The 24825-nt window shown below is 39.1% G+C and overlaps 1 protein-coding gene across 11 annotated transcripts in view; it reads right to left on the reverse strand.

The window, feature by feature from the left end:
- Positions 1-1668: 1668 nt before the first annotated feature.
- ATP11B (ATPase phospholipid transporting 11B (putative)) overlaps positions 1669-24825 on the reverse strand; it is a 70772-nt gene continuing 47615 nt past the window's right edge. Inside the window, exons 26-32 of one of the 11 annotated variants that reach the window (XM_054167065.1) lie at positions 24165-24188; positions 22614-22679; positions 22221-22324; positions 21422-21587; positions 10729-10862; positions 3717-3790; positions 1669-2299 (exon numbers count right to left, since the gene is read on the reverse strand). In XM_054167065.1, coding sequence (XP_054023040.1) covers positions 3757-3790; positions 10729-10862; positions 21422-21587; positions 22221-22324; positions 22614-22679; positions 24165-24188 — 528 coding nt within the window. In that variant the 3' untranslated portion in view covers positions 1669-2299; positions 3717-3756. Of the gene's footprint in view, positions 2356-2759; positions 3791-6437; positions 7015-10572; positions 10863-13968; positions 14092-21421; positions 21588-22220; positions 22325-22613; positions 22680-24164; positions 24189-24825 lie in introns of those variants that run through there. The other 10 variants (XM_054167063.1, XM_054167066.1, XM_054167062.1 and 7 more) reach the window with 10 other exon arrangements.

A 24825-nucleotide genomic window follows, 5' to 3' on the forward strand; every position in this document is an offset into this window, starting at 1 on the left:
TAGCATGTGAAGGAAGATACCACACACACTGCGTTGTGTCAAGATGGTTGTAGACCTACATCAGTAACGTGACTTTTTTTTTTTGTTGCTCAAACTGTTAATAAATAACTTATGACTTGCTTCAGAACTGTTTGACAATGAAATCCATACTGGGAAATCCTTATTTAAGAAAGAGAAAAATTTTTTTAAAGAATGCATTTAATAAACTTTTGTCACTCACACTTTATTTAAACCATGTTGCCAGAAGTCTCTGTAGATTTTGTTTGAGTACTTGGTTTTTAAACCCACGGTGCCAGTCAGTCCTCTGAGCTCTCCCAAGAGCAGACCACAGGCAAATACTCAATTAAATTATAAGCTTATGCATCAGAAAAGTCCTTGGCTTCCTAAGTGCTTAGCAGACGGCTTTAATACTGCATGTAGCGGTAGCTACAGGAGTTAAGCAGAGAGGTTTGCTCCTGGCTGTTAAAACACCTGTAACTCAAACTCCAGCTGGGATATTTAAACTGGGGCAGAGATCAATACCCTGCTTCTGGAAGTTTCGCCATTATCTTTAAAGGGCCCAATTCAGCAAAAGCTGTGTAACTGCAGTGTGCATGTTTACATGACATTAATGCTGCTTCCAAACACTATGCTGTGTCTGCAGAGTATAAAATGTAAGCCCTCCTTCCTTGAAGAGCTGAAAGGACAACTGGTGGGAGTCAGGATAACCCTGTTAATCATGTTGGGAACTTGGAAGGAAGCCTGAGAGGTGGGTGAGGGATGGCTGTGACTGGGTAACCAAGTGCAAGCTCAGGTACTTCTGCTGTTTAAGGAACTGGAATGAAACCCATGCTGGCATTCAGCAGTAAGTAAATCCCCTGGTGAGCTGGAGTTACTGGAGCACCTAGTTGAGCTCAGCTGCGGGAGGGACAGCTCCTCCCCCTTACACATGCATATATGTGTGTGTGTGTGTGTGTGTGTGTGTAAAGTTGATGGGTTGGGGTTGGTTTTTTGTTTTTATTCCTTTTCTCAGCCCTTATGGGGGGGATTATCTCCAGTCCCAGAGGGCAGCAGGGTGAGGCCACAGGTACTTGTCATGCTCATCAGGGGTGTAGGGGGCTCTGCACATAGGGATGTAGGTACTGTATGTATGCCTGCAGGCAATGGAGCCCTAGCCTTGCTGCTGCGTGAGGCTGGAGACGCGGAGCAACAAACCTTGCTTTACTCTGGCATATTTTCCTCTAATACATAATTGAAACAATGACTCAGCTAGAAGTGAAAGATTTATTTAATAAATATAGTTTTCATAAACCATTTTTAAAACAACTTCTACTGACCAAGCTGTACAAGAAGCAAGCACACAGACTCGCTGTCAGAGAATCAAAAAGAACATGAGGCAGCCACAGTGTCAGAGGTCCAAAATTCTTTGTACTAATTATTGCTAGTTTCCAGTTGTCAGTGCCCCTTATTTGCCTAAAATTAGGGCTCAACATCTTGTATCGAGGATACCATTCAAGTTTGGGGGGGGTGGGGGGGTGGTTTTCTTCACAAAAAGCAGCAGAACTTAAGTGGAAACGCAAGACTCTAGAGAGGAGTTATTTTTGTGTGCATAGGACCTGAAATCTCTCATGGGACCAGAACTAGGAATTATAAAAAACTCCACCTTTGCTGCAGCACTGAGATCTTATACCTGAAACTAAGTCTTGTGCTTAACAATCTTCCCCTTCCTAACCTCTGTGCCCCATGGGTTAACTTTTGTCCCACTGCTCCCATGTAAAAAGGGTTTGAACCTGCTGCTGTATGAAATAATTTCCTCTAAAACTGCTGAGGAAAAATTTAATATACACCACAGGCCACTTAGGTGCTCCTCAGGGTTTCTTTCTTTCAGCCAAGGCCCACCTTGTAGCTTTGTCTATTTCATTTCTTCCCACTTCACGTTACACACAGCAGTCTTTAGCCCACAGCCCTCAGGTTTTATTCACACCTGCATTTATACAAACTGGAAACACCACAAAGTTGGAGCTACAGTGCTGACAATTGTATATACCGATTGCAATACAACATCGGAGCGTGGCAACAGCGAGAGCAAGGCGAATACTTCAGAGTGATGAGAACATTCCTCTTAACGAAAGCCACGGAAGCTTGGGCAGCAGACAAGGTCTCTCTATTGTATTATTTCAGATGTCTCTACAAGCAGAATTTAGCTGAAGGAAATAAATCTATGGAAAGCAGAAGCCTTGCAAATACTGATGCGAATGTGCTCCTAAGACGACTGACGGCAAGAGCTGACACAGCCGTGAGCATCCCATCTTTCCTCCTCCTGGTATAAATTAAGTCATTCCAATAGAGAGCAGAAACCAGACAAAAATCAGGCCACTGGAAGCAAACAACAGAAGCAAAGAACATACAAAACAACCAACAATAAAACCACTCCCAGATCTGCAAAGAGGAAAAGTCTAGCTGGAAACTAATTCAGGTACAGAAAAAAGGCCAAAGTGAGTCCATAAGAAAGGGTTCGCCCAGCTCTAGGAGTAACTCTTAACCCAGCGCTGTCCCTGTAACAAGTCAGTGCTGGCAGTGTGAGAGTTACTGAGTGTTCTACACCAACAAAACCAGAAGCTCAGATGGTCCAGATGCACACTGGTGGCTGAACACTTTTGAACACTGCATTTCACCAAAAATCACTAACATTTAGAAGTACCAGGTAAAACTGTTAAAAATAAAGTGGACTACAGCTTTGAGTCATTTCTAGCACTAGAAAAATGAGATTTCCCCCCCCCCCCCCTTCCCAATATAGAAGTTATACTGTCATAAAAAACCTGTTTGAAAGTATTACCAAAGGTTTCCAGTATGAAATTATAGTTGTCTACTATGCACTCTAAATTGCATAAATCTTTTCTCACATCATCTTTTGCCCTAGAAATCACTCTGAGAATGTCAAGCCAAAGGTTTCAGCGTTCCTTCCTTTGCAACTTTTGTTTTTGTTCGCCCTCCCCCAGAACCTTCAAAAATATACAGAATATTTGTTTTGAGCAGAATATTTACATTTGAGTTTGCAAAACCATTCAGAGGGTCTTCCCACTTCATTTTTTCCACTGCACCCTTTAAAAAGCCCAAGTTTGGCAACTAAAACTATGTTATTTTAAGTAACAAGAAGAAAAAAACCCACCCTATTTTTCACAGAACAAGAACTAAAAATCTGCTGAGAACTCAATCCTGCCTTTGAAAGTGGCTACAGAGAAGGTGCTGCTTCTTCAGACACTGCATAGTAGAGTGACCACACACCACTCTTGCTTTTAACTGCAAACATCCACTATAGGCTCTTCTGCCATATGTTACGGATTTCAAGGCTTAAGAGGTAATTCTAAAGCATTTCCTCTCTGTGGGAAATCCTCCCTCAACCCATTCATACTCTAAACAGAGAGATGAATGCTGGCGTTAAGATGGAATTGGCTGTATTCTGTTCAGTCTTCTTCGTGAAGAATTCTGCACTGCACCCAACGCACAGTGAATGGTTTCACACACTTTAGCTGTCAAAGAAATACACAAAAAATCTTTCATCCTCGAACAGAAGCAATTCTCAAAGACTTTGTGAGATCAGTACTCAAAAACACAGTCACTCCTTCCATCCAGAATGCTTGGCGGACCAAAAAAATCTGGTCTTAGGCAAAGCAATTCTACATTCTTACTACATGAGAAATTACTGATTTAGAGTTACTGCAAATAGAAAAATATACCTTGGCAGACAGATGGACTCTTAAGTTCTTCCTGAATTGTTTAAATGCATGTTTCTTCGGTAACCTTACAAACACTGAGAAAAGGGAAAGCAGGGGGGAAAAGGAGAAGAGGAGATGGAAGGTTTTAAAGAAACACATAATGAAGGTAAAATTATTCTTCAAGCATAGGACTGTGCTGCTTTTGTGCAAATATAAGTAACAGAGTTGGGTGGTAAAAGCCAAAACAGACGTGTGGAGCTGAACCATCCTAAATGCTTGGAGTGGGGCTGCGTATCAAAGCTTCTGCCTCCTACTGTACCAAAGTTAAGCACACCTATTATACTTCACTACATGATGCACCAACCACACAGAATAATGAGGTCACACAAACTGACTGGATGATTACAGTGCCATGGTTGACGGACAAACGAGAACTTCTGGAACGTGAAAACACCGATTTAGACACCAAGGATATAGCTAAACAGCAGATGTCTGATTAGAGTACTTCAAAAAGTCTTTGCTAGGTAGCTCTGGCAGTAGGAAAGCTTTTAGGATGACAAACTACTAAAAAGAAAACAATTCTTGTAAAAATAGACTTCATATTATATGTGTGTGTATGTATATATGCTACATAGAGGAAGCTACGGGAGTAGGTGAAATCCAAGTGTATTTTGTTAGTACCACATACCTGGGAAAAAATAGTTTTCCTGGGGCCTAGAGAGCTGACAATCGGTTTACTGACCTCTGCAATCTCAAGCCCTGTGCAGTCAGACAAGTTACACACATTAATACCCAGGGCACAGGCAGAACTTGATTTTCAGTAATTCTTGATCATCTTAATCATCATAAGGAGCCCCTGCTGTATGGTGAGGATGATGGGGCACTGGAACAGGCAGCCCAGAAATGTTGTGGAGTCTCCTCCTCTGGAGGCTTTCAAAACCTGCCTGGATGTGTTCCTGTGTGACCTGCCCTTGGTCAGCCTGCTCTGGCAGAGGGGTTGGACTCGATGATCTCTGGAGGTCCCTTCCAACCCCTAGCATTCTGTGATCTAGACACTCAGTGGGGGGATCTAGGTGTACAATTGAAATCCTCAAGCTTAGGCTTCACTGCACTTAGGCATTTGAAGGCATCGTTCAGATATGACCTACAAATGCTGAATTAAACACATTTAAAAGGAAAATTTGCTTGGTTTCTTCTGTTTCCTAATTCATTTTTAGAGCTTCTTAATAAGGTTAATTGGTCTTCATCTACACTGGCAAGATAAAAACCTCATATACTGCAAATTCAAGTCACTACGAGGTTCCAAACAGGGTTAAAATGACAGTTTCTTCACTACACTGCCTTGAACAATGAGATCTTGCAAATACAGCAGCATCTGCAGCCTTTGATTAAGAGTGAAGCTTCCAGGCATTAATGTAAAGTTCCACAAGGAGGACTGAAATAATACTGGTTATAGTCATTAGCAAGAATTATGAACGGCAAAGCTGTTCACAGGGAGGCAAGGAACATCCAAATCATTTGATAGAAGGAAAGTTGGACCCCTTGAACACTTCTCCTGCAGCTCTTGAATTTGGGACAATCGGAGATGACCATAACAAGAAGGATACACTCCTCTGTCAGCAGTCCAGGCCCCACGGAGGTGCCTTACCAGGAGGGCAAAATTTATCTGCCTGAATCATAAAATAAAAGCATCTGCCCTGTAATTGGCTCAGGACACAGCACTTCACTGGAAACTCATGCAAGCAGTGAATGCAGCTACTGTTGGGTTTCTCCAAATCCTGTGCTTAGCCACATCCTTATTACAGGAGTTCTTGTAGGACTTATTTACAGTCTGTGCTCAATTTACAGTTTATTCCATTAGAGATAATTTTAATATGCAGCTTTACATCTTTTAGTGTCTGACAGGAAGAGTCTTCCAACTGTTGATGGGACTTCAGTGTCAGAGATTGACCTAAAATTTGATATCCAAATGAGGGTTCATAAAAAGCAACATTTTTACCATAAAACCTTCCGTGCTTAAGCCAACGATCTATGGCTGCTCCTCTGTTTTATCTCCTACATCTAAAGACAACCAACAACAGGTTTATGCATCCCACCTGAGTGAAGAGACAAACGTTGCTACCCAACCCCCAAACGCTCAGCCACGTTACTTTTGGAGCAATGGCTGTACCTGCAAGATGCACCAATCGAGGCTCCATCTGTGCAATTGGTTTTTATTGGCATACTTGGGTATCAAAACATTGCCATCAATGTCTCGGGTCCTTCAGATATACGAAGAGAATTAAGCATAACTGTATCTTCAAAGCACAACATAACCAAATATAAATACATGAGGAAAAAAAAAAAGAATAAAACATGCAAAAATTCCTCAACTTTAATAATTAATTAAAAAAAATAATATTATGCTAGTGAGGCTTCTGCACAATCCACTGATTTGGACACATTTTTCCACCTCAGGATGAAGAAGCTGTTAACAAAACACACAGGGCACAACCAAAAGATGACTGCGAACTGCTATATCCCTTCTTGTTCCAAACTGCTGATTTGTCAGAGTTCACAATGCTTTTCTAAGCAATGACTACTACATTGCCAATCATACACCAGCATAAATAGTTGAATTTTACTTAACTCTCAAAAATTACTGAAGTGATTGCTTATAGAACGCAGTAACCGTCCACAGAGAGGACAAGTGATTTGCAAACTGCTAAGACATCATCTGTAGGAGCAAACAAAAAAAAAAGAGAATGTGTGTGTGTCTGAAGTGAAAGGTCAGCGTGAAAAATGCAACTCTGGAAAGTTTCCTTGTGCAATTTCGGTTCTGTTGGAGCACTCAAATTTGGGAGGAGGAAGATTTTGTCACTGTGCTGCAGGGATGTCTCAAGTACCAAATGCAGCGTTCCAATCTCCGCTCTGAGCGTACAAAGCTCACAAAGGTAACACAAAAGATTAAATGATCAGAGATAAAAGTGTTCCTTATCAAAAACAAAACAAACCCCCCCCAAAAAACAAAAGGAAAGAAAAACTATGTAGCCATTTGTGGATATAGTTAGGGAAAAAAATAGGGGAAGCAATTACTGTCCAGATGGCTTACACTAGGCCACAAGACAAGCCACAGTTTGTATCTGCAAGCCATGCTAGTCCTTTTCTAGGGCAGGGATGCAGCACTGAACTCGCTTCAGAACCTGCTATAGGTGTGAGCACCACATGGCTTCCACAAGGCATTTACAAATGTCCCTGTTAACAAGTGGCTGAGTCCATTGTGGAGAGAGTCAAGATGCTTCTGTCGTTGGCATAGAAGGGATCCGAGGAACTCCATGATCTAAAGTAACAATAAAAGAAAAGTTTGGCTGACTGGGAATTTACCATCTAGAGGTGAGGAATAAAGTCTATGAAAGCAAAAGATTTAAAAGTGTTAGGAGATTAGGCAAATATTACTCTTCAAAAGACTAATCTGTTCATTTTATGGAGGCACCTGCAATTCATTCAAACCTTTCAAAACAGACTGCAATTAATCATGTCAACTAACGATTCTATGTCTTCCTTTCTGGCAAAGTCTATTCACAGCTCCAGGTATTTTCATCACTGAAATGACCATATGCCAGCTTTACAACCAAAGCTGTGCCTCAAGGAGAATCTGTTGCAGGGGCAAGCTGAGGCACTGCCGAGTGCTGAGATTTGATACAGCCCAAGGTCATTCTAGTAAAAGCCTTGTGGTACGCACAGCTAACCTGGTAATGCAGGATTCTGCTGCTCTAATGTTAAACACCCACACTGCCAGGAAATCAATTATTTCACCATTTACTGTTAAATGCAAGGTAAAATTTAAGATGTCAGGAAAACTACCTAACATGTCACAGCTTTTAATTCAGAGGGGATCTCACAATGCCTTTCTCTTAAGGATGTTACTAATGAGGATGAATATTGTTCTGGGTTGAACAATACTACAGGAGTGCATGTGCAAAGCTGAAAAACAGAATGTTGGAAGGAAATCAAAACATAACAAAGTTATCCTCTGAATTTGCCTCTGTCAGAAATCTGCTGTTTCTTTAGAACTTTTACATGCGGTGCCTTGACACGAGTACCACTAATGGGAGATCCAAACAAATCAGTAATGAATCCTACTGTACAAGAAATGGATGTGATCCAGCATTCTTAATATTTTAGTGACTGACAAGTTGACAAGACAATTTAATGGAACAGACAGACAAAAATGCATTTTACTATACCACACCACACATTTTATATCCTAACTGCTGAACGAAGCTAGAGAAAATACTTCACAAACACATTTGACAAGCAGTAAATGAAGTACAAGAGACTCTATTCCTGCGTCCCGTTACTCCAAGCATTTATACAACTTTGATTCAAAGTTTCCACTGAAATTTGATACTATATTTGACTTCATGTTCCATTACTGTATTTGACAGAATATCATATTTGACAGAATATCAGGAGCACTGAATGAAACACAAGCTAGCGACAGCGACGTTATTTCAAGCAGTGCTCGTCATTCTGCAGCACTCAAAGAGAACGCTTAACAGCATCACTTCATTCAACAAAAATCATTCGCAGCTACCTCCTGGTTGAATAAGAAGCTAGTTTATAAAGCACAAATACTCAAAAGACCATCCTGTTTGGGACTGAGCAATCTTTTGATGGTACCAGCTTTAGGTTAAAAAATCAGAGCAGCTCAAGCTTGTGAACCAATGCTAAACAACTGTACCAGATGGATTTCTTAACTGTACCTTCAGCATTTCACAACTTGTGACTGCCTCATGATCAGTACATTAAAAACAAACACTGACTTCCACATATTGCCAGGAAAGTGGAAGGAGGAAAGTAGTCTCATACCTTGACTTTTAGGCAAGGTTTTAAATGTCAGTGCTGAGTGGGAGGAACTGAAGGTATTGAAGAAACCATGCAAGACTAAAATTCAACATCAAAAAATGAGAATCTTTTCTAGTTGTGAAACCAGAAGATGGTTCAGAGTAATATCAACCAGAGGCAGAAGCAAAATCTACAAAACCTCAAGCCCTTATTGTAGCACCAACAGTTTTGCATATTCATTAAACATAATACTAACTTCTGCATTCTAACAGCTCTAGAATTGCTCAGCTAGATGGAACTTTGTCTGAAAATTACATGAGGTAAGCAGAAAAGAAACCTGGGGTGGGGGGGTGGGGGGGGAAAAAAAGCAGTCTTCAGTTTAATATTCTGTCAAATACAAGTTATCTTCAATAAGTATTTGTAAGTTGCAAAAGAAAGAAAATTGAGTGGGAAAAAAAATAAAGAGGAAATTGTAAAAATGTAAATGCATAAAGACAGAATACCTACCTTACAAGACTACACTTTGCTAAGGCAAATGTTATCTAAAAACCTGCCTTATTAAGGTAACACTAAATGAAAAAAGTAAAATGAGACTCTCTCAATTGGAAAGCACAGTTTTACAGAGAAGTGGAAAAAAAACCCCACCAAAAAAAAACCCTTAAGAGTAACTGCTACCAAAATGCTGATTTTTTTAGACCAATTAAATGCTCACCTTGTAGATTAAAAAGTCTATTCAACTGTTTATTTTATACACCATGCCCGCTTTCTATACAGCAAGAGTTGGAATTAAAAAGGTACTTAATGATTGTAACAGTTCATTTTTCATATGGAATGAAACATTTTTGCATAATTATACTCTAGGTTTGTAGAAACGTTGAATAATTTCATAAGCAAAGCCAGAAAAGAGAAACTGAGACACAGACAGCATTCGACACAAGAGTTCAGACCAGAGATGTACTACACACCAAGTCAATACCTAAGGGCAGAATCAGAAGTGACAGAACTTGTCAGTGAAAAGTACCCAGAGGAGATGTATACTGAATGAATGATATCACAGCCTTTAACCAAAAGAGAGAAAGTTCTTCAAATACAAAAGGAGTTTCCTTGCAAATGTGTGAAGCACAACTTTTTCAGGTTTGCCTTTCGACCAATGTAGGACCATGATATCATCTGGGGACTGAGAGACTGAGATGTACAAAAGACTCCTTTTACTTCTACCCCCAAATATTTCCCTGTTTGTTAGCTATCCCTCTTTATCTGGCAATGGGGAGATGGCACATTAGCAGGTTTAGTAAGAGCTTTTCTCACAGTTACGTTGTCTGCAAGAGCAGTGCTGCTCCTTAGACATATTTGATTACCCTCCCACTGAGGGTTGTTTCACACCTGGTTTGTGAAAGAAGACGATTTATTTAGCACACACTTTGGAATGGCACACACGATTTGGACAATATACCTTCCAGAACCAAAAACACGTTTAAAATTCTTAGAACCTCGAGGCTCTGCTCTGTCAATTACTCTGGTTTTTTTAGAAATAGGTTTATAAAAGTTATACTACAAAAATATTTCATCTTCATATCAATCAATGGCTGAAAGATTTAAAGACTCTCCTTCCAACAATGAAGTTATATTTAAGCAGGGGGGTGGGGGTAGGGTGGGGGGAGTGTAAGCCTTTTGTATGTCTTCAGGAGTAATGCAAGCTCCAAGGTAAATATTTGGAGGTTGTACATCAAGAACCAAAGGGAAAAGTCTTTTGACTTTACAAACAACTCCTGATTTGTGAAGGTTAAAAAAGAAAAAAATTAATCATCAAAAGGAGAACAAAACCAGCAGCAAGGCTTGATTTCTCTAAGGAGGAGACTGTACAAATCAAGAGAAATTACGGAAGATACAACACAAGAACTTGTAGTGAGCCAAACGGAACATTGAAACAGAAACCTTTTGCAAACTGTTTCCCTGCCCCCCACCCGCCCTCTGCATCCCAAAAGAAAAGCACCCAAAAAAAGAAACAAGAAACTAATCTTTCAGGATGGGAAAAAAAAAAAATAAAAAAATAAAAAAATAAAAGTACAATAAAGAGTTGCATTTCCTACTTAAAAAGAAGCAAAACCTGCAGCCGGTTTGCTACACATCTATTGCTGCAGGTTCGTCAGGTTCCAGTTTATAGGAGACTCGTCTGCAGCAAAGGCTATTGAGAGAAATGCCACACCTGTTGACCCGGCTGGGACTACATCTTCCCATTAGTCGTTCCAGCATTCTTCTAACAGATGTGCATGCTGTTTCCCCACCTGAGAAGCAGCACATGGAGTCCAAGCAGTTGATACCTGAACCTGCCTCAGTAAGCTGGAAGGAGGAGATAAAAAAAAAAAAAAACAGACAAAGAAATACAAGTCAGAACTCTCAGATTCCAGCACTGAAGATGCCATCAGAGAACACTTAGGAAAAGCAGGTTTTCTTAAAGTTAGAGTGTTGAATATTTTTCAATTTTACAGAAGAATGACAATGATGAATAATGTTACCAGATTCCTTCCTAAAGTCTATACACACTGAAATTTGATCTGCCCAAGTATTGAATGCAGCCTCGGTGAATGTAGGGAACTCCTTTAGCATCACCTCTGCTTAATGTTGGAAATAAACTGGTTAGCAGTTCTCTGCCTTACAGCTGTAATGAATCTCTGGAGCAGACTGTCATGCAGTTTAAGCTGTGATGCCTTGATTAACCTCAGTGGAGGTACAGGTCTGTTTTGTATTAAGGGAAATCCATCACGAGAAAGCTTCAGACCGGGGCTGCAGAATACAATGCAGCAACCTGATTTTAAGTAACATTTTTTTTCCTCAAGAAATGTGAAAGCAATCACCTATAATAATTCACATTATATCATGACCATAGATACCCTTAGCTTGGTAAGGAACAAAAGCACATTCCTGATTTTATGAATATCTTTTATCTGAAAGCAAACAAGGCTGATGTTAGAAAGGTTCAGTCACATTCATGCCAGCATGAAGAATAATTCAACATCAGCATAATCAACTTCCTATACTGTTCACTCTCTAGGTGAGAAAAAGACCCAAAGAAAATTAAAGCAATAATACAGAGATGTATGGATTTGTGTTAAGTGCCATTTATCACTGTTTTGTTTTTGCACACTAGTCAATCACAGCATAACTAAAATCTGACTGAAATCTAGTACTGATGGAGAGAGAATATCCAAAACTGACTTCAGTATCCTTTCCGAAAGGAAACAAGAATGTGGAATGCTGGGACTCTATTTTAATTTTCAGCTCTCCACAAGAGCTTCCTGTCAAACAAATGCCAAATACAGTGGGTAAATTTAAACATCCATTATCCTCATCTCACTCTCAGAAACCAGTGAATGAAGAAATCTGGGAGGAGGCATCTTAATCTAGGACAGGACACAGCTCACTTAAGAGAATCCCCCAGCTTTTCACCGTGTGACCAAAGGTCACTGACTGTTTTTAAAGATTTTAGTTTCCAACCCCAGTTTCTTCCATGCTACCCACACTTGCCCAGTGCTGCAAGGAAAGCAAAGACCCTGAGTTTCCCATGGGAATGTATTACTATGAGTGGGTGCATTCCTTCCTAATCCCTCAAAACAGGCAGCTGGACAGATACAGCTTCATAACAGAACAATATCTGTAGTACAAAGAAGTAGGTAACACAAATGAGGGCATTTGGAAATCCAAGAGAAAAATGACAATGGATAGGACAAGGAGGAAGCAGCACACAGGCAGAATAGGAGCTTCCATGCATCTTTTCCTATGCCTGCTCCTTCCTCAGTTTGGTTATGCATTCCCCATGGTGCCTCCAGATCTTCCCATCAGATCACTTAATGTGGATTGTCAGCTCCCAACTGTATGACCTTACAGAAAGCATCACAGACTGAAACCCTTGGAGGCCATGAATGAGTGCACCAAGCAGACACGCTCCTGACTAGCTTGCGCTCATTTGGTAGGTCTTTTGGACACAAAATGAACATTTGCTATGGCAATGAACTTCTGTAAATACTTAGGAGACAGGAACAGAAGCATTGCTTTGGTGAAGGAGTTTGGTAAAACCAAAACAAAACACACCTTAAGAGAGCTTGAATCCCTGAAGGACCTTACTTGATGACCATCACATCTGGGCACAACTGTGCCATTACAGAATATATCATAATCTGTAACAGCACAGTTTGGTGCAGTGCTAGCAAATATGACCTTCACAGTCACTTCACACAAGGCTTAAGGTATCAGAAAAGAAGCAGCAAATTCCTGCTAGGAGGTCAGAGAGCAAGCTGCCTGCAGTGATCTTCACCATTGTGTCCACAGCAATATAAAACAAATTCTCAACACTTAGGATTTCAGAAAGAATATTTAGCCCATCCATTACCTTGAAGCAGAGCACATAATATCTTTAAAGTTACTGTAAAAGTTCCTGTTACAGAGGTTGTATGTAGGATCAGATGGACCAGACATTTTCTTAACCTAGAATCTGCTAGCAGTCCTGGACATTACCCAAAGATTGGAAAAAGAGCAAGTAGGAGTAACCCAAACTAGTTTCCAAGGAGTGAATCTTCAGCTCTGGGTTTTGGAGGGCTGGTTTCTCTTCTTCAATAGACTCTCCTTTGTCCTTTTCAAGTTACATACTAACAAAAAGCTGGAGTCATACTTGAACCACAGTTTAGGGAAGGTTAATACTACCCTTTTTAAAAAAGAACTGCAAATGTGAGCTTACATAAGCCTGGAAACAACATTGATGTTATATAAAATTCAACAGTTAAGTGTAAAGTAATACTGGGAAAGCATTGAAGGACAACATAGAAATAAATTCCATTTTATGTGCAGACATATTGTGCATCACTGCCTAGTGAGCATGGATTTTTATATTTATATCCACCAGCTGGAAGAAAGATACTTGTATTATGCTAAAGAGCCCCTGTTCTCACTTTTCTCTCTGTGGCAGCAATTATGAGCATAGTTAGATATCAAAGTAAAACCTGACAGAGCATAAAGATCTCTGAAGACCTGAAACAAACCCTCAGGAAACAAAAAGCAGGAGAGATAATGTTTTAAAATAAAAAAAAAAAAACAAAAAACCCAACTGTATGGAGAAATATCTGAAACTATTCATATTTGGCCTGCAAATACAGTTTTTTCATGAGGTAAGACCTGGGATCACAATAAATGCAATACTTGATATGATAATGGCCCACTTCATGTAATAAAGCAAAAAGCAACTGAAGTGCAGAATTAAAGTGTGATTCAGCTTGAGAAGGAAAAAAAAAACATAAGAAATAATCAAACCCACATACTATGATGCAAATTTTCTGGTAAACAGCAAAAGTATGGGTGTTTTGGAGATGGCTCCATGTCTAAATATTATATATATATATATATATAAAAATATGATATATAGAAAACACACATTAGGGTAGAGTGGGAGTACTACCTAGTGAACGTAAGAACTGTCGGGTAGGCTAGATGGGTCTAGGAGTTGCCTATTGTCCTCCCCTCTGTGCCTGCTTTCAGCAAAGTCACATGCTGAGCTGACTGAACCCTTATCTTCTTCCATCTAGAAGGACAGAAAAGCAACAAATCTTATAAAGCACCATGCTTGCATTGCTTTAAAACAGTTACCATTTTTATATGAACTTTGACTTTACAGATCTGTTCCTGAGAGAGCAGGGCATATTTCCATGGCAAAGAGGCAACCTTGAAAACTTAATTGGTGGATCAAACACAGTTTGTCAGTGCACTGGAAGTGTTTGGGCTTTTTGCACAGCTTAGACTACAAAAGGGGACACCCCATCAAATTTGAAATCTATGCCAAGTTTTCAGATTTTGGAGGTTTATTTGTTTTCTCCCCTTCTCACAGAAAGGACCATTTCAGTCTGTTTGCCTTGCTACAGGGTATGCTATATGCCACAAGACAGACATTTCAACTAAACATTTAAATCACACTGCAGTCTACAGTTGGGACTTTGCTGGACAGGAAACTTATCTAAGCCTGTACATGAAGTTAAGAGCACTGCAGCAGATTTCCCTGAGCCCAGGGCCTAGCTGCCAACATGTCTGATGCCACACAGATGTTTCAGAAAATATCTATGAGATGGTTATTACTATTCCACAATTAAACTTGCTCCCTACTGTGAGGCTGACTTTCTTTAACCCTTAGTAGACTGCATACCAAAATTGCAAACAATTAAATTCAAAATTTTACAAGAAAATACAAAAAGGCTGACATGGAACAACTTCACTGGCACTTATGTTTTCAACACTTTGCTAGTTTTTCTACTCTTCATCTCTTTGAATCAAAGAGACTTACAAATGTCAGATTACTTTGTTATTCCAAAGTCATCAGACAAGAGTACCTTCAGGTAAGTAAGCATGTGCACTTTTGTACCTGAAGAGAAACAGAAAACAGTATTTATTCCCCCTTTTGGTGCTAGATTCTATGGATTAGCTAACAGACCAGCACCACTCTGCTAACAACACACAAGGTTGTAAAATAAGAGATTACCCTTGGACCCTAGCACACTAAGATGTTCTAGTGTACTTCACTAGTGCAAATGCATGTTTGCATTTGCAGAGTCTTCTCTCTTCACTATTGGTTGCTTATGCTGTAAAAGACACAGCAGTCTGTCTGTTCTGGACTTCTACACAGCTGGGCTGGGTCAGATATGGCAGTTATCAGCAGGGGACTCCTGTGAAACAGTAATGACAGCAAAATATACAAACAAGTAATGAAGGCCGTAACACCAGGGCCTGGAGTTCTATACACCGCTAAAGGAGGCAAATCTGTAGAGAGGTGAAGGGAAAACAAGGCAGCAACAGACTCCTGGGCCTGTAGATGGGGAAAGAACAGGGTCTTGGCTATGCTAAAGCAAATGTTAACCGTTTCAGGGTCCCCTTTCTGTGTTTACACTTCCCTAGTACCGTGCACAGTTGTAACACACTGTCCAAAGGTAAAAACATAATTGTTAATGCCATCAGAGTTAAAACATCTGTTCAAGCAACACGTCTGACATATGGCTTAGGATTTCTAACAGTTCTTATGAAGCACAGACATGTATACACACACAACCACATACAACATTGTTTACAAAGGCAAAACTGAAATGAGATACAATGGGGCCCAGTTAGTAGCCTAAGACACATGTTCCAAGAGCAGGAGAGACAGCTAGAGAGGAAAGAAGTAGCACTCAGTCAGTCTCCAGTTAAGCATGAAGCCTGTGCCTGACCTGTGCTGATTTCCTCTTCATCCCAAGCGACAGAGGCAACAGACAAGTTCAGAGGCATGAGTTTAACAGGCACACACACACACACACACTACATTTCTGACTCACAGGAATGACATGGACATTAAGAAAAACAAACCCTAACCCAACCCTCAAAGTCCTGAACTGTACATCACAAATGTACTTAATACAAACTTGAACACATTTTGCACACTGTGAAGGCTATGGACATAAAAGTTCATTATAACATCAACCTTGTCTTTTAATTTGCATTCATAAAGGTGTTCTCCTTTTGTATATCACCATGTATAGAAGGAAGCACAATCAGCTTAAGCTGGTGCTACACTCACCTTGAGTTTTCTTAATAGATATTTAACAACCAACAAAAGTCTGCCAAAGTCTTTTTGTCAATCTACATGCATTCTGCAGTCACAAAGGATGCAGTTGCTGGGTGGGCATGTACAAATCAGGCAGAATTGGCTGCCTACAGGTGCAGCTGTTTTGTTTCACGTTTCTATAGTTTTCCCTGCTGTCAGAAAATAGCTGCCCTGGACACCACAGAAACCACCCCATAGTCTTCATTCCAAATTAATTTCTATTTAGTACAGTGAAGTGAGTGGTTTCCATCTACTACTGATTTTCCTTTTTACCCTTTAGGTCAGGGATCCAGAGGATAGCCTCTGAACTTTATTGGAAGACTATAAATAAAGAAGAGAAATTCGAACATTTGTTTCTTCTTTATAACTTCAATGCACAGCATAAGGCATTCAGTGCTTCAGGTACCTCACTATTTGACACTCAAAGTGTAACAATCCTGACATACCAGAGAATTGGATTTGCATAATCATTTGTTAGTCATAGGAAAAACAAATTTCTTGGTTTTGTCAACTTCTTCTCTAAGTGTAATATGAAGACAACCCCCTCAAGTTAGCAGGCATTTCCCTGGGTTTGATAACTGCAGTGCTGCATTGCTAGACTGCTTGATTTTTCTTTCACCATCCAGTTGCATAACCCTTAAAACTTCTGGAAAGAAACAGTTTGTTATAAAACTTTTGGTGTAGACAATGATGATGCACCAACTAGTTTACTACAATAATTCAGTGGGAAAACAAAGGTTTACCAAAATGCATTCACCCAAAGTTTTCAAAAGGTGACTTATTTACATGAACTTGGTAAACCAAGTATTTTAAAAGCTACTTTGTAAGAGCTTTTGCACTGGAATCTCCTCAATATGTTGCTACCTTTACTGAAATTCAAGGGGCATACTGCAGCTTGCAGCTAGCAAGTGCTGAATTTAAATCAGAGCAAATCAAGAACATCCCACCCTGGGGTGTCTGGAAATCTAAGCTGATATGTTTCACAGTGGGACAACTAACAGCTAAACACAACAGTCGTTTCAAGTTTCCCCTAGCTGGGCACTCTCCCTGGCAATACAAAGCTTTTCTCCCCCTACTTTAAAAGCACTTGGATCATCTGTTCCAATTAACCTCTAAACATTCTCTGCTAGTCCTTTACCATGTCAGCTTCCCATCACCCATTTTCTCCTAGTTAAAGAACAATGAAGACCCCAAAATGCAGGTTGGTTTATACTCCTCGCACCTATTTGCATGGGGTTTTTTGAACAACAGTCACCTTAAAAATAAATATCTAAAAGGAATCAGTTCTTTGCATTTATTCTTGCTGTAGAGTATAGAAGTAGATTAGGAGTGGGATAAAACATCAAACAAGTTGAGACGTCATCGATGCATGTGAATGTTTTCGTGTTACAAAAGAGAGTCAGCATTTGATAGCATTTCATGTACTGAACTCGATGCATTTGAAGAGTTTCAGAATCATAACGGTTCTCCTACACAGACACATGGAAGCTTTGATCTTTTTTTTTTTTTTAACAATTTTCTAGGACTTTGTAGCCAAATGCCTGTAGGAATATGTATCTATAACACATTGAAAACAAACAACACTCACTTTAGAGATGCACAACACAAACACAAAAAGCTTTAGCTGCACAAGTGTATGTGCGTGCCCAAACTTAAAACGTTCTCTGCTCTTTCACCACAAGTAAAGCAAATTAAAACGGGCAAAGAACTTGCAAGGACTTGCTGCCTGAAATACATGGACCTTCCTGTCATGGTCTTATGAAGCTGAAATTATCCAGCATGCAAAAAGCACTGTTAATTTGGATCATAAAGAAATGAAAAGCATCATAACCATGCTAGAAACAGTGATTAATTAAGAAATGGATGCAAGGAGAGCTAGATCTCTGTTCTGAAAGTTGAGCATCATGCCAGGGATGTTTTTGTCCTAAAAGCAGCACATCCAACACATGCTACTTAGGAGAAGCATTTGGCTCAAAAACACAGAGCAAAGCCAAGAAATAACCAAACTGAATATATCTGCACTGCAGGTATTGCCCTCTCAACCCACTAATATTCATGCCTCTTCCCATCTCTCTCAGCACTGGTTAGTTCACCTTCAGCATGCAAAGAGTTGACGAGGAACTGTCCCCTCCTACTCTACCTAATTTTGCTCAGCTGATTCCTTGCCCTGGACAATGGCTGCAGTGCGATGAATTCGTCACTTAAAGCAACTCTGTTGGAGTACATCTACAATTGGACAGAGAAGGGATGGAACATACATGTCAGTAAGTAGCAGCAGTAATTTTCTGAGAGAAAGACACAGGACAAGACATTGTTATTTAAGTGGAATACACATCATATACAGAATGTAAGTCTGGTACCATCAGGACAGCTCCTGGGATCATCACAGCCGGTTATTGTTTGGCAGGACCATTCTTAAGTACACCTTAGATTTCAGACTGAGAAAAAAAGCCTGTACACTTCTACACCTAAACTGTAACAGACACCTTTATTCAGTATTACCTTCCTCCCTTCAATAGTGCTGTGGTTTATATTTACCCAAAGATTTATATTTTGACTCAGCTTTACCTTATTGTCCACTTCCTCCTATATATTTCTGGAACAGATCTATAGTCAGAAATTGCCTAGAAGCCACTTCAGGGCAACAGCCCTAAGTCAAACATAACAAGATAGATTTACTAGAAATGTTAAACAAATCTAACAAGGTATAATCACAAAATAAGCAGTCTGTCACTTCTTGGCAACAAATGTTCTGAACTGGTCACATGTTCATCTTCACTTAAGTCTACCTCCCCACAAGAAGAATAGCCAATGAAATTCCCTTGGGCTAATTGTCCCATTAAAAATAAGAGTGGGGAAATCTCAACAGATCAAACCTCAAGAAGGGAACAAACTCATGCTTCCTTCTCACAAATACATTTTTAACTCTGATTTCACTGTCAGACACACACAGAGAAATCACTGAGGCATTTCTGGTCAAATGAGGTTTTAGATACCTCAACTTTGCAGTATCAGGAATAGAGCTGTTTTCAAAAGAAAAATCCCAGACCTTTACATTGTGGTAAACACAGATCCTAATGCTGACACTTGCAAAGGGCAAAACAGAATGTGAACAGGAGAAAAAGATGACTGCTAGAAACACACAAAGCAAAACCCCCACGGCTATGAACCAAGCTGCAGCCACAGAAAAGGTGTCAGACATTCATCAAGATTCCTTCTGAAAAATAAGAAGTCCAACTGTGACCTTGGCAACACAACTAATGGAACCAAACTGAACCCAGAAAGTCTCAGGAAACACAAGAATGCAAGAAGTAGTATATAGATAAAGCTAGGGGGAAATGATGTGGGCTTTTTGGTTTTTAATTCATGTATTTTAGGAACATGAGAAACCAACAACCACATCAACAGACTGCCAAACAGGAACAGCTGATGTAAGGGAAGGAAGGAAAGGGAAGTGTTTGATAAATATTGCTTCTAGTTTTCAAATTAAAACCCATATAAGTATCATTACCTATAGAATTCTTCCTGTACTGAGACTCTTTAATTCAAAAAGTGCAGTAACATGCACTTAAGAGTCTTATCAGGTCTAGGTGAATAGCTTTCTGAAAGCTAGTAGCTATTTGACTTGGGTTTTAGCTATCAAATTCCAAGGCTGGAAAAAGCAGCTAATGTTCCCGTTTTGAAAAGGGAGTAAGGGATTCTTTTAGGTTGCAATAGATTTGTCAGCATGATGTCGATCCTAGCAAAATTAAGAGAACATGTCACATGGATTTTTTCTTCTTCTTCTTCTTTTTTTTTTTTTTTAAATACACAACTTAGAAGGGTAATATAATTTAAGTCAGCATTCACTTACATGGAAAATAATTACAAGGGGAGATGCTAAAAGTACCAGTATTGACGTAATGGAGTTAGGAGTACAGCACACAGCTCAGTGCAATTTGGATTAAGCAACTAGGCCAGCACAAAATCCATGTGGCACACAAATGGCCTAAAAATCACTAACACATTTTAGAACACAGCTGTCTATGAGGGTATCTTTGTCAACTGGGTTCTTCATTCACCGTCACGTTGGTTTTAGCCCTAAGCTATATGACCTCACATCAAGGACCTAGAAGAAACCAATACAATCACTTTCAGATGAGAAAAAGATGCAGAAGAGAAGAACTTATTGATGTGTAATATTCTGCACACTGAATGCAGCTTGGGGGTTTTATATTTCCATGCTTGGAACTGACATATGCTGTGCTTGAATATTGTGTCCACTGCTGAAATCCAGAACTTAAGATGAGGTTGAGGAACGGTGAAGATTAGTAGAGAACCACAAGAATTACAAAAAAGACTGGAAAATAACCTTTTTGACAGAAAGTTTAAGTCCATTCTACTACCCATCAGTGACAAAATTAACTTGATCAAACCTAACTGTGAATTAAACCAGCAACTGTTAAATGAAGGCTTTTCAGTTTGGCAGAAAAAGTATGAAGAAAAAAAATGCTGTAAAGTGAAACCAGGAGCAGCAACTATTAGACCAGTGGGTCAGGATGATGCCTTTGTAATTGTCACTAAAGAGAAAGAAAACTTCTCCAACACAGATGAGATATTTACCTAAAAGATGTAAATATCAACATCAACAGGATGGTTGCACAGGGTTTTTTCAGCCTTTGTCAGGCAAAAGGGAGTTTCTGTTCTCACAGTGTATCTTCAGACCTCTTCTATGAATTTACCAAAATGCCACATGGGTAATTATCTTTCAGTACATAATCAGCCACCAAAGACACAGCGTATGACACAATCAAGATTGAAGAGATACTAATTAAAACATGTCCCACTAAAGCAATTTCTTAAATTATTGTTTTCATTGCCTTTTAAGAACTATTCAGTGGCAACTGCAGTTGAAAAGAGAGCTCCTAGCATCCAGACAAAACTGAGATTCTTTATAGAACCTGAACAGTGGCACAAAAACAGGGAGCATGATCCACTCATACAGTTGCAAGTTGAAATGCAAAAGACTAAGTGGCCCCTTTATAATTAATGCCACTATTGCCAACATCAATTACTTAAACATAAATGTTATTTCCTTGTAAAATGGTGTCTTTTTTTTTCTCTTTTTTTTTTTTTAATTTAAATGAACAATTATCTTTTGAAATGGCAACACTTTAATGCATTAAACATGACAGTAATGGAAGAGGGTAATTAAAAATCACAGGAAAATGATTAGTTTACGAGATACATTTTCACAAGCCTGTTCTTGTAGCTATTGATCAAGTCAGATACAAAAGCACAACATTACCTGAGCTTTTTCAGTACTTGTTGGTTGTAGATGTCTGTACAGCACTTTCTTCACAACATCAACAAACAAACAAGCAACTACTATGAGGATTATGGCAAACCAAGCAGAACCACTTGACAACAGTTGAACAAATACAAAGTACATGTCCTGGGTATGTAAAAATGGCCTGAAATTTTAAAAGAAGTGACAATTATTAAAAGGATCTTCCAGACACAAAAGTACAGCAGGCTCAAGTGCATGCTATTTTCATCAAGCAGCAAATCTCTCAGGACATAGTTAAAACTGCATCTGTCCATGAGGAAGTCTAACAATTTGTAGGACCTGACCTGCAAAGAATCTCTGGGGAAGAAGATTACCAAACTTTGGAGGGAAGCATCCTGGTTTAGTTTTAAATTGTTTTGCAGGAAATCATCCTATCCCACCAAGAACCCCAAATATACTGAAAAAATACATCACTTCACTGATTCAAACCACAGCATCTTCATTTATGTGGCAAACATTTACCTATCTCCAGCACATCTAGGAACCTATCTACTTAAAAGCAAAAATGCTTTTATAGACACAGGCTGCTGGAAACAAGCAACATTTAGCCTTGAGCAGAGGACAGCTTAGCAGCTTTGCTCAAAGTTGCTAAAAGAACCACCAAAAATGCATGGCCAATTTAGGTTAAAAAAATTTATTTTCTGATGCCTGTCACAAAATTAAGAGCAAGATGGTAGAACATAATACTCTACTATTTTTTCATAGGAGCAGCAGAAAGGAGTGGGGGAAAAAACAGTTAATAAAATAAACCACTCACCAGATAATTCCCCCATAAAACAAGGAGAATATGAAATAAAATACAATGGATCCCCAAGTAACAAAATGGTTTATCCATGTCCAGAAGTGAGTTTCTAGTGCCATCTAAAACAAAGATAACTTCAGTTAACTTCCTTTTTACTCCTTCTTCAACAGAAAATTATACATACTGGTCTGAATGTACTTAGGAACTTTCAGCTCAAACACTAAACATCATTGCAACATGCAAAAAGTGTGAATAAAAATTGCAAGCACCACTGAAACTAAATAAAAAAATCACTAATCTGGAGTCCTCAAGAATCAACTATTTCTGTATAAGTTTTGAATTGATTTTAAGGTATAACTATATTTGCTTACACAACCAAACACAGGATTAATTAGTACAATTTCATACCTTCATTGTAACGGTGATAACCATAACAGTGAAGACCAAAGTACCAAATGTCCAGTTCCCAAACATCTAAGAAAATGGCAAGGCAAAGATCACAGCAGGAAAAAAAAATAAACATCTGTTAAGAGCATTCACAGTAAGCTACATCCTTCTCAAGTCAGCTACACTAATGAAACAAGTCTGTGGACATAAGCTTGTGACAACTAATTGTTGTCAAAAAGCAAGAAGAATACAACACGAACTACTAGAAAAAAACAAAACAACACAGCTTATGTAATAGCAAAATTCACAACCCACAAGTCATCTTTCTTCTTGGTTTAAAACAAATTGCCATAAAAGCTACACGAAGCATGAAGTCAAGTCCAGAATAGTAACACAAAAATGATAGGAAAATGAAGATATCAATTAAGTATAAGCATCCAATCGAAAGCAAATATTGAGTAGAATGTATTCACTGTAACGTTAAGTGCAAAAAAAACACCCCACTTTGAATTTAAATATTTCCAGATAATTTTCAACATGCAGCATCATCTGAAAGTTCACTTTTTACCCCAAGCACAATTTCACAATTCAAAAATAATGGTGCCATTGCATTTTTTTTCCAATAAAACTCTAAGGAAAAGACACTTTGTTTCAAGGCTGAGAAACATAAAATTAAACTTCAATTTAAAAAAAAAAAAAAAAAAGCTCTCTCTGGTCACTTTTGTATTCTGTTGTTTATGTAAATGAGGCTATCAAAACTCTGAACAAGTTCTACAACAACAAAATCTCAGCTCTGACAACCAAGCAGGGTTGCTGAGTTTGTAATCTATCTACACACGTGCTACTCAAACAGACACTGCCATTCTACAATAGGTCTGACTGCTCTGCTCTTGTAAGCAGTCTGGGTGCTGAAACTGAAGGCATTGCTGGTTTGTAGCTATTTTTGCCACGGACATACTGAACAACGATGAAACCCTCAACTCTCTGTTTAACGGTAGCAAACTAAGCAAGCAAGGAGAAAGGTACTACATGCAGACAGGCACAGTCATCCTAGAGCTGGTTTATTAGTACAGCACAGGGTCATGGAACTGGGATTCACACAGTTGTAGTCCTTGTTACAGAGCTCTGACAAAAAAAAGTCTTGATAAATTAAAAACCCCAGTGGCCAGGTGGGAGATCTCAGAACTGCTTTTCTCATCTTTACACAAGGTGTAAAACTGAGGCAGCCATCAGCCATTTACTGTTCAAGTATCTCTTATAACACAGCTTCTGAAGCCTTCTATTTACTTTTCATACTGATGGTAATCTTTAACAAGCCACATGCTTGCTGTTAACTGCTGCAGTAATAGCCTTACAATAAAATTAGCAGACTAACTGCTCCTGAGCAACCTGTGAAAGAAAGTGTCTTTGCTAACGCTGCTCTCAATGGTCACAGAGTTAGAATGCAAAACATGAAGAGGTTCTTGCCACCATTTTATTTTTGAATACATGGACACTAGGGATGCTGCATCCTTTAATCCTGTGAAGTAACAGATACAATAGTTTGTATCTCCTCCTCTTCTAAACTCTTACCATTTGTCTGTTAGGTTTCAATATCTGATGACATGCACAGCATGAAAAAGGTGGGGAGAAAGAAAGAACTAAAAGATCAAGTTGTTGCACAATGCATTGAGGTAAGCCTAACAAACCACCAGCATTAACAAATCATTTACAATCCTTTCCATTCTGTTTTGTTCCAAACTGAGAGCTTGGAATTCGAATGCGAGGCCTTGCACTAACACTACCCTGTGGTTAAGGACTTCATACGCAAAGGCACTTCAATAGTACACAGACTTCTCTTGCCCATAACTTTGGCTTTTCCAGGCACATATTATATTTGCAATTATGCACCACTGATACTTGACTGCAAAACAAAATTCTACCACTTCTGATAACTATTTTTAGCAAACACAGATAGATGAAGAGTAATTCCAAATAAAGCCCAAGACTTTTAAGTCACATCACAGAAAACATGAGAAGCCAAAGGAAATCTGAAAGCTTTATTTGCAGTATGTTCATCCACAAAGTCTACATTAACATACTGTTCTAGACTTATAGTAGATGATCTGTTCCTCCAAGTAAGCATTCATTACTTAATATTTTCTAAAGCCTGTTACTGCCTTGTGGGCTTTAACTAAGCAATACTGAAGTGAGGTGCTTTGATAAATAAGACAGATGCACATAAATGCACTGC

The sequence above is a fragment of the Dryobates pubescens genome, chromosome 13, assembly GCF_014839835.1.
Source record: "Dryobates pubescens isolate bDryPub1 chromosome 13, bDryPub1.pri, whole genome shotgun sequence".
NCBI classification, from domain to species: Eukaryota; Metazoa; Chordata; class Aves; order Piciformes; family Picidae; genus Dryobates; species Dryobates pubescens.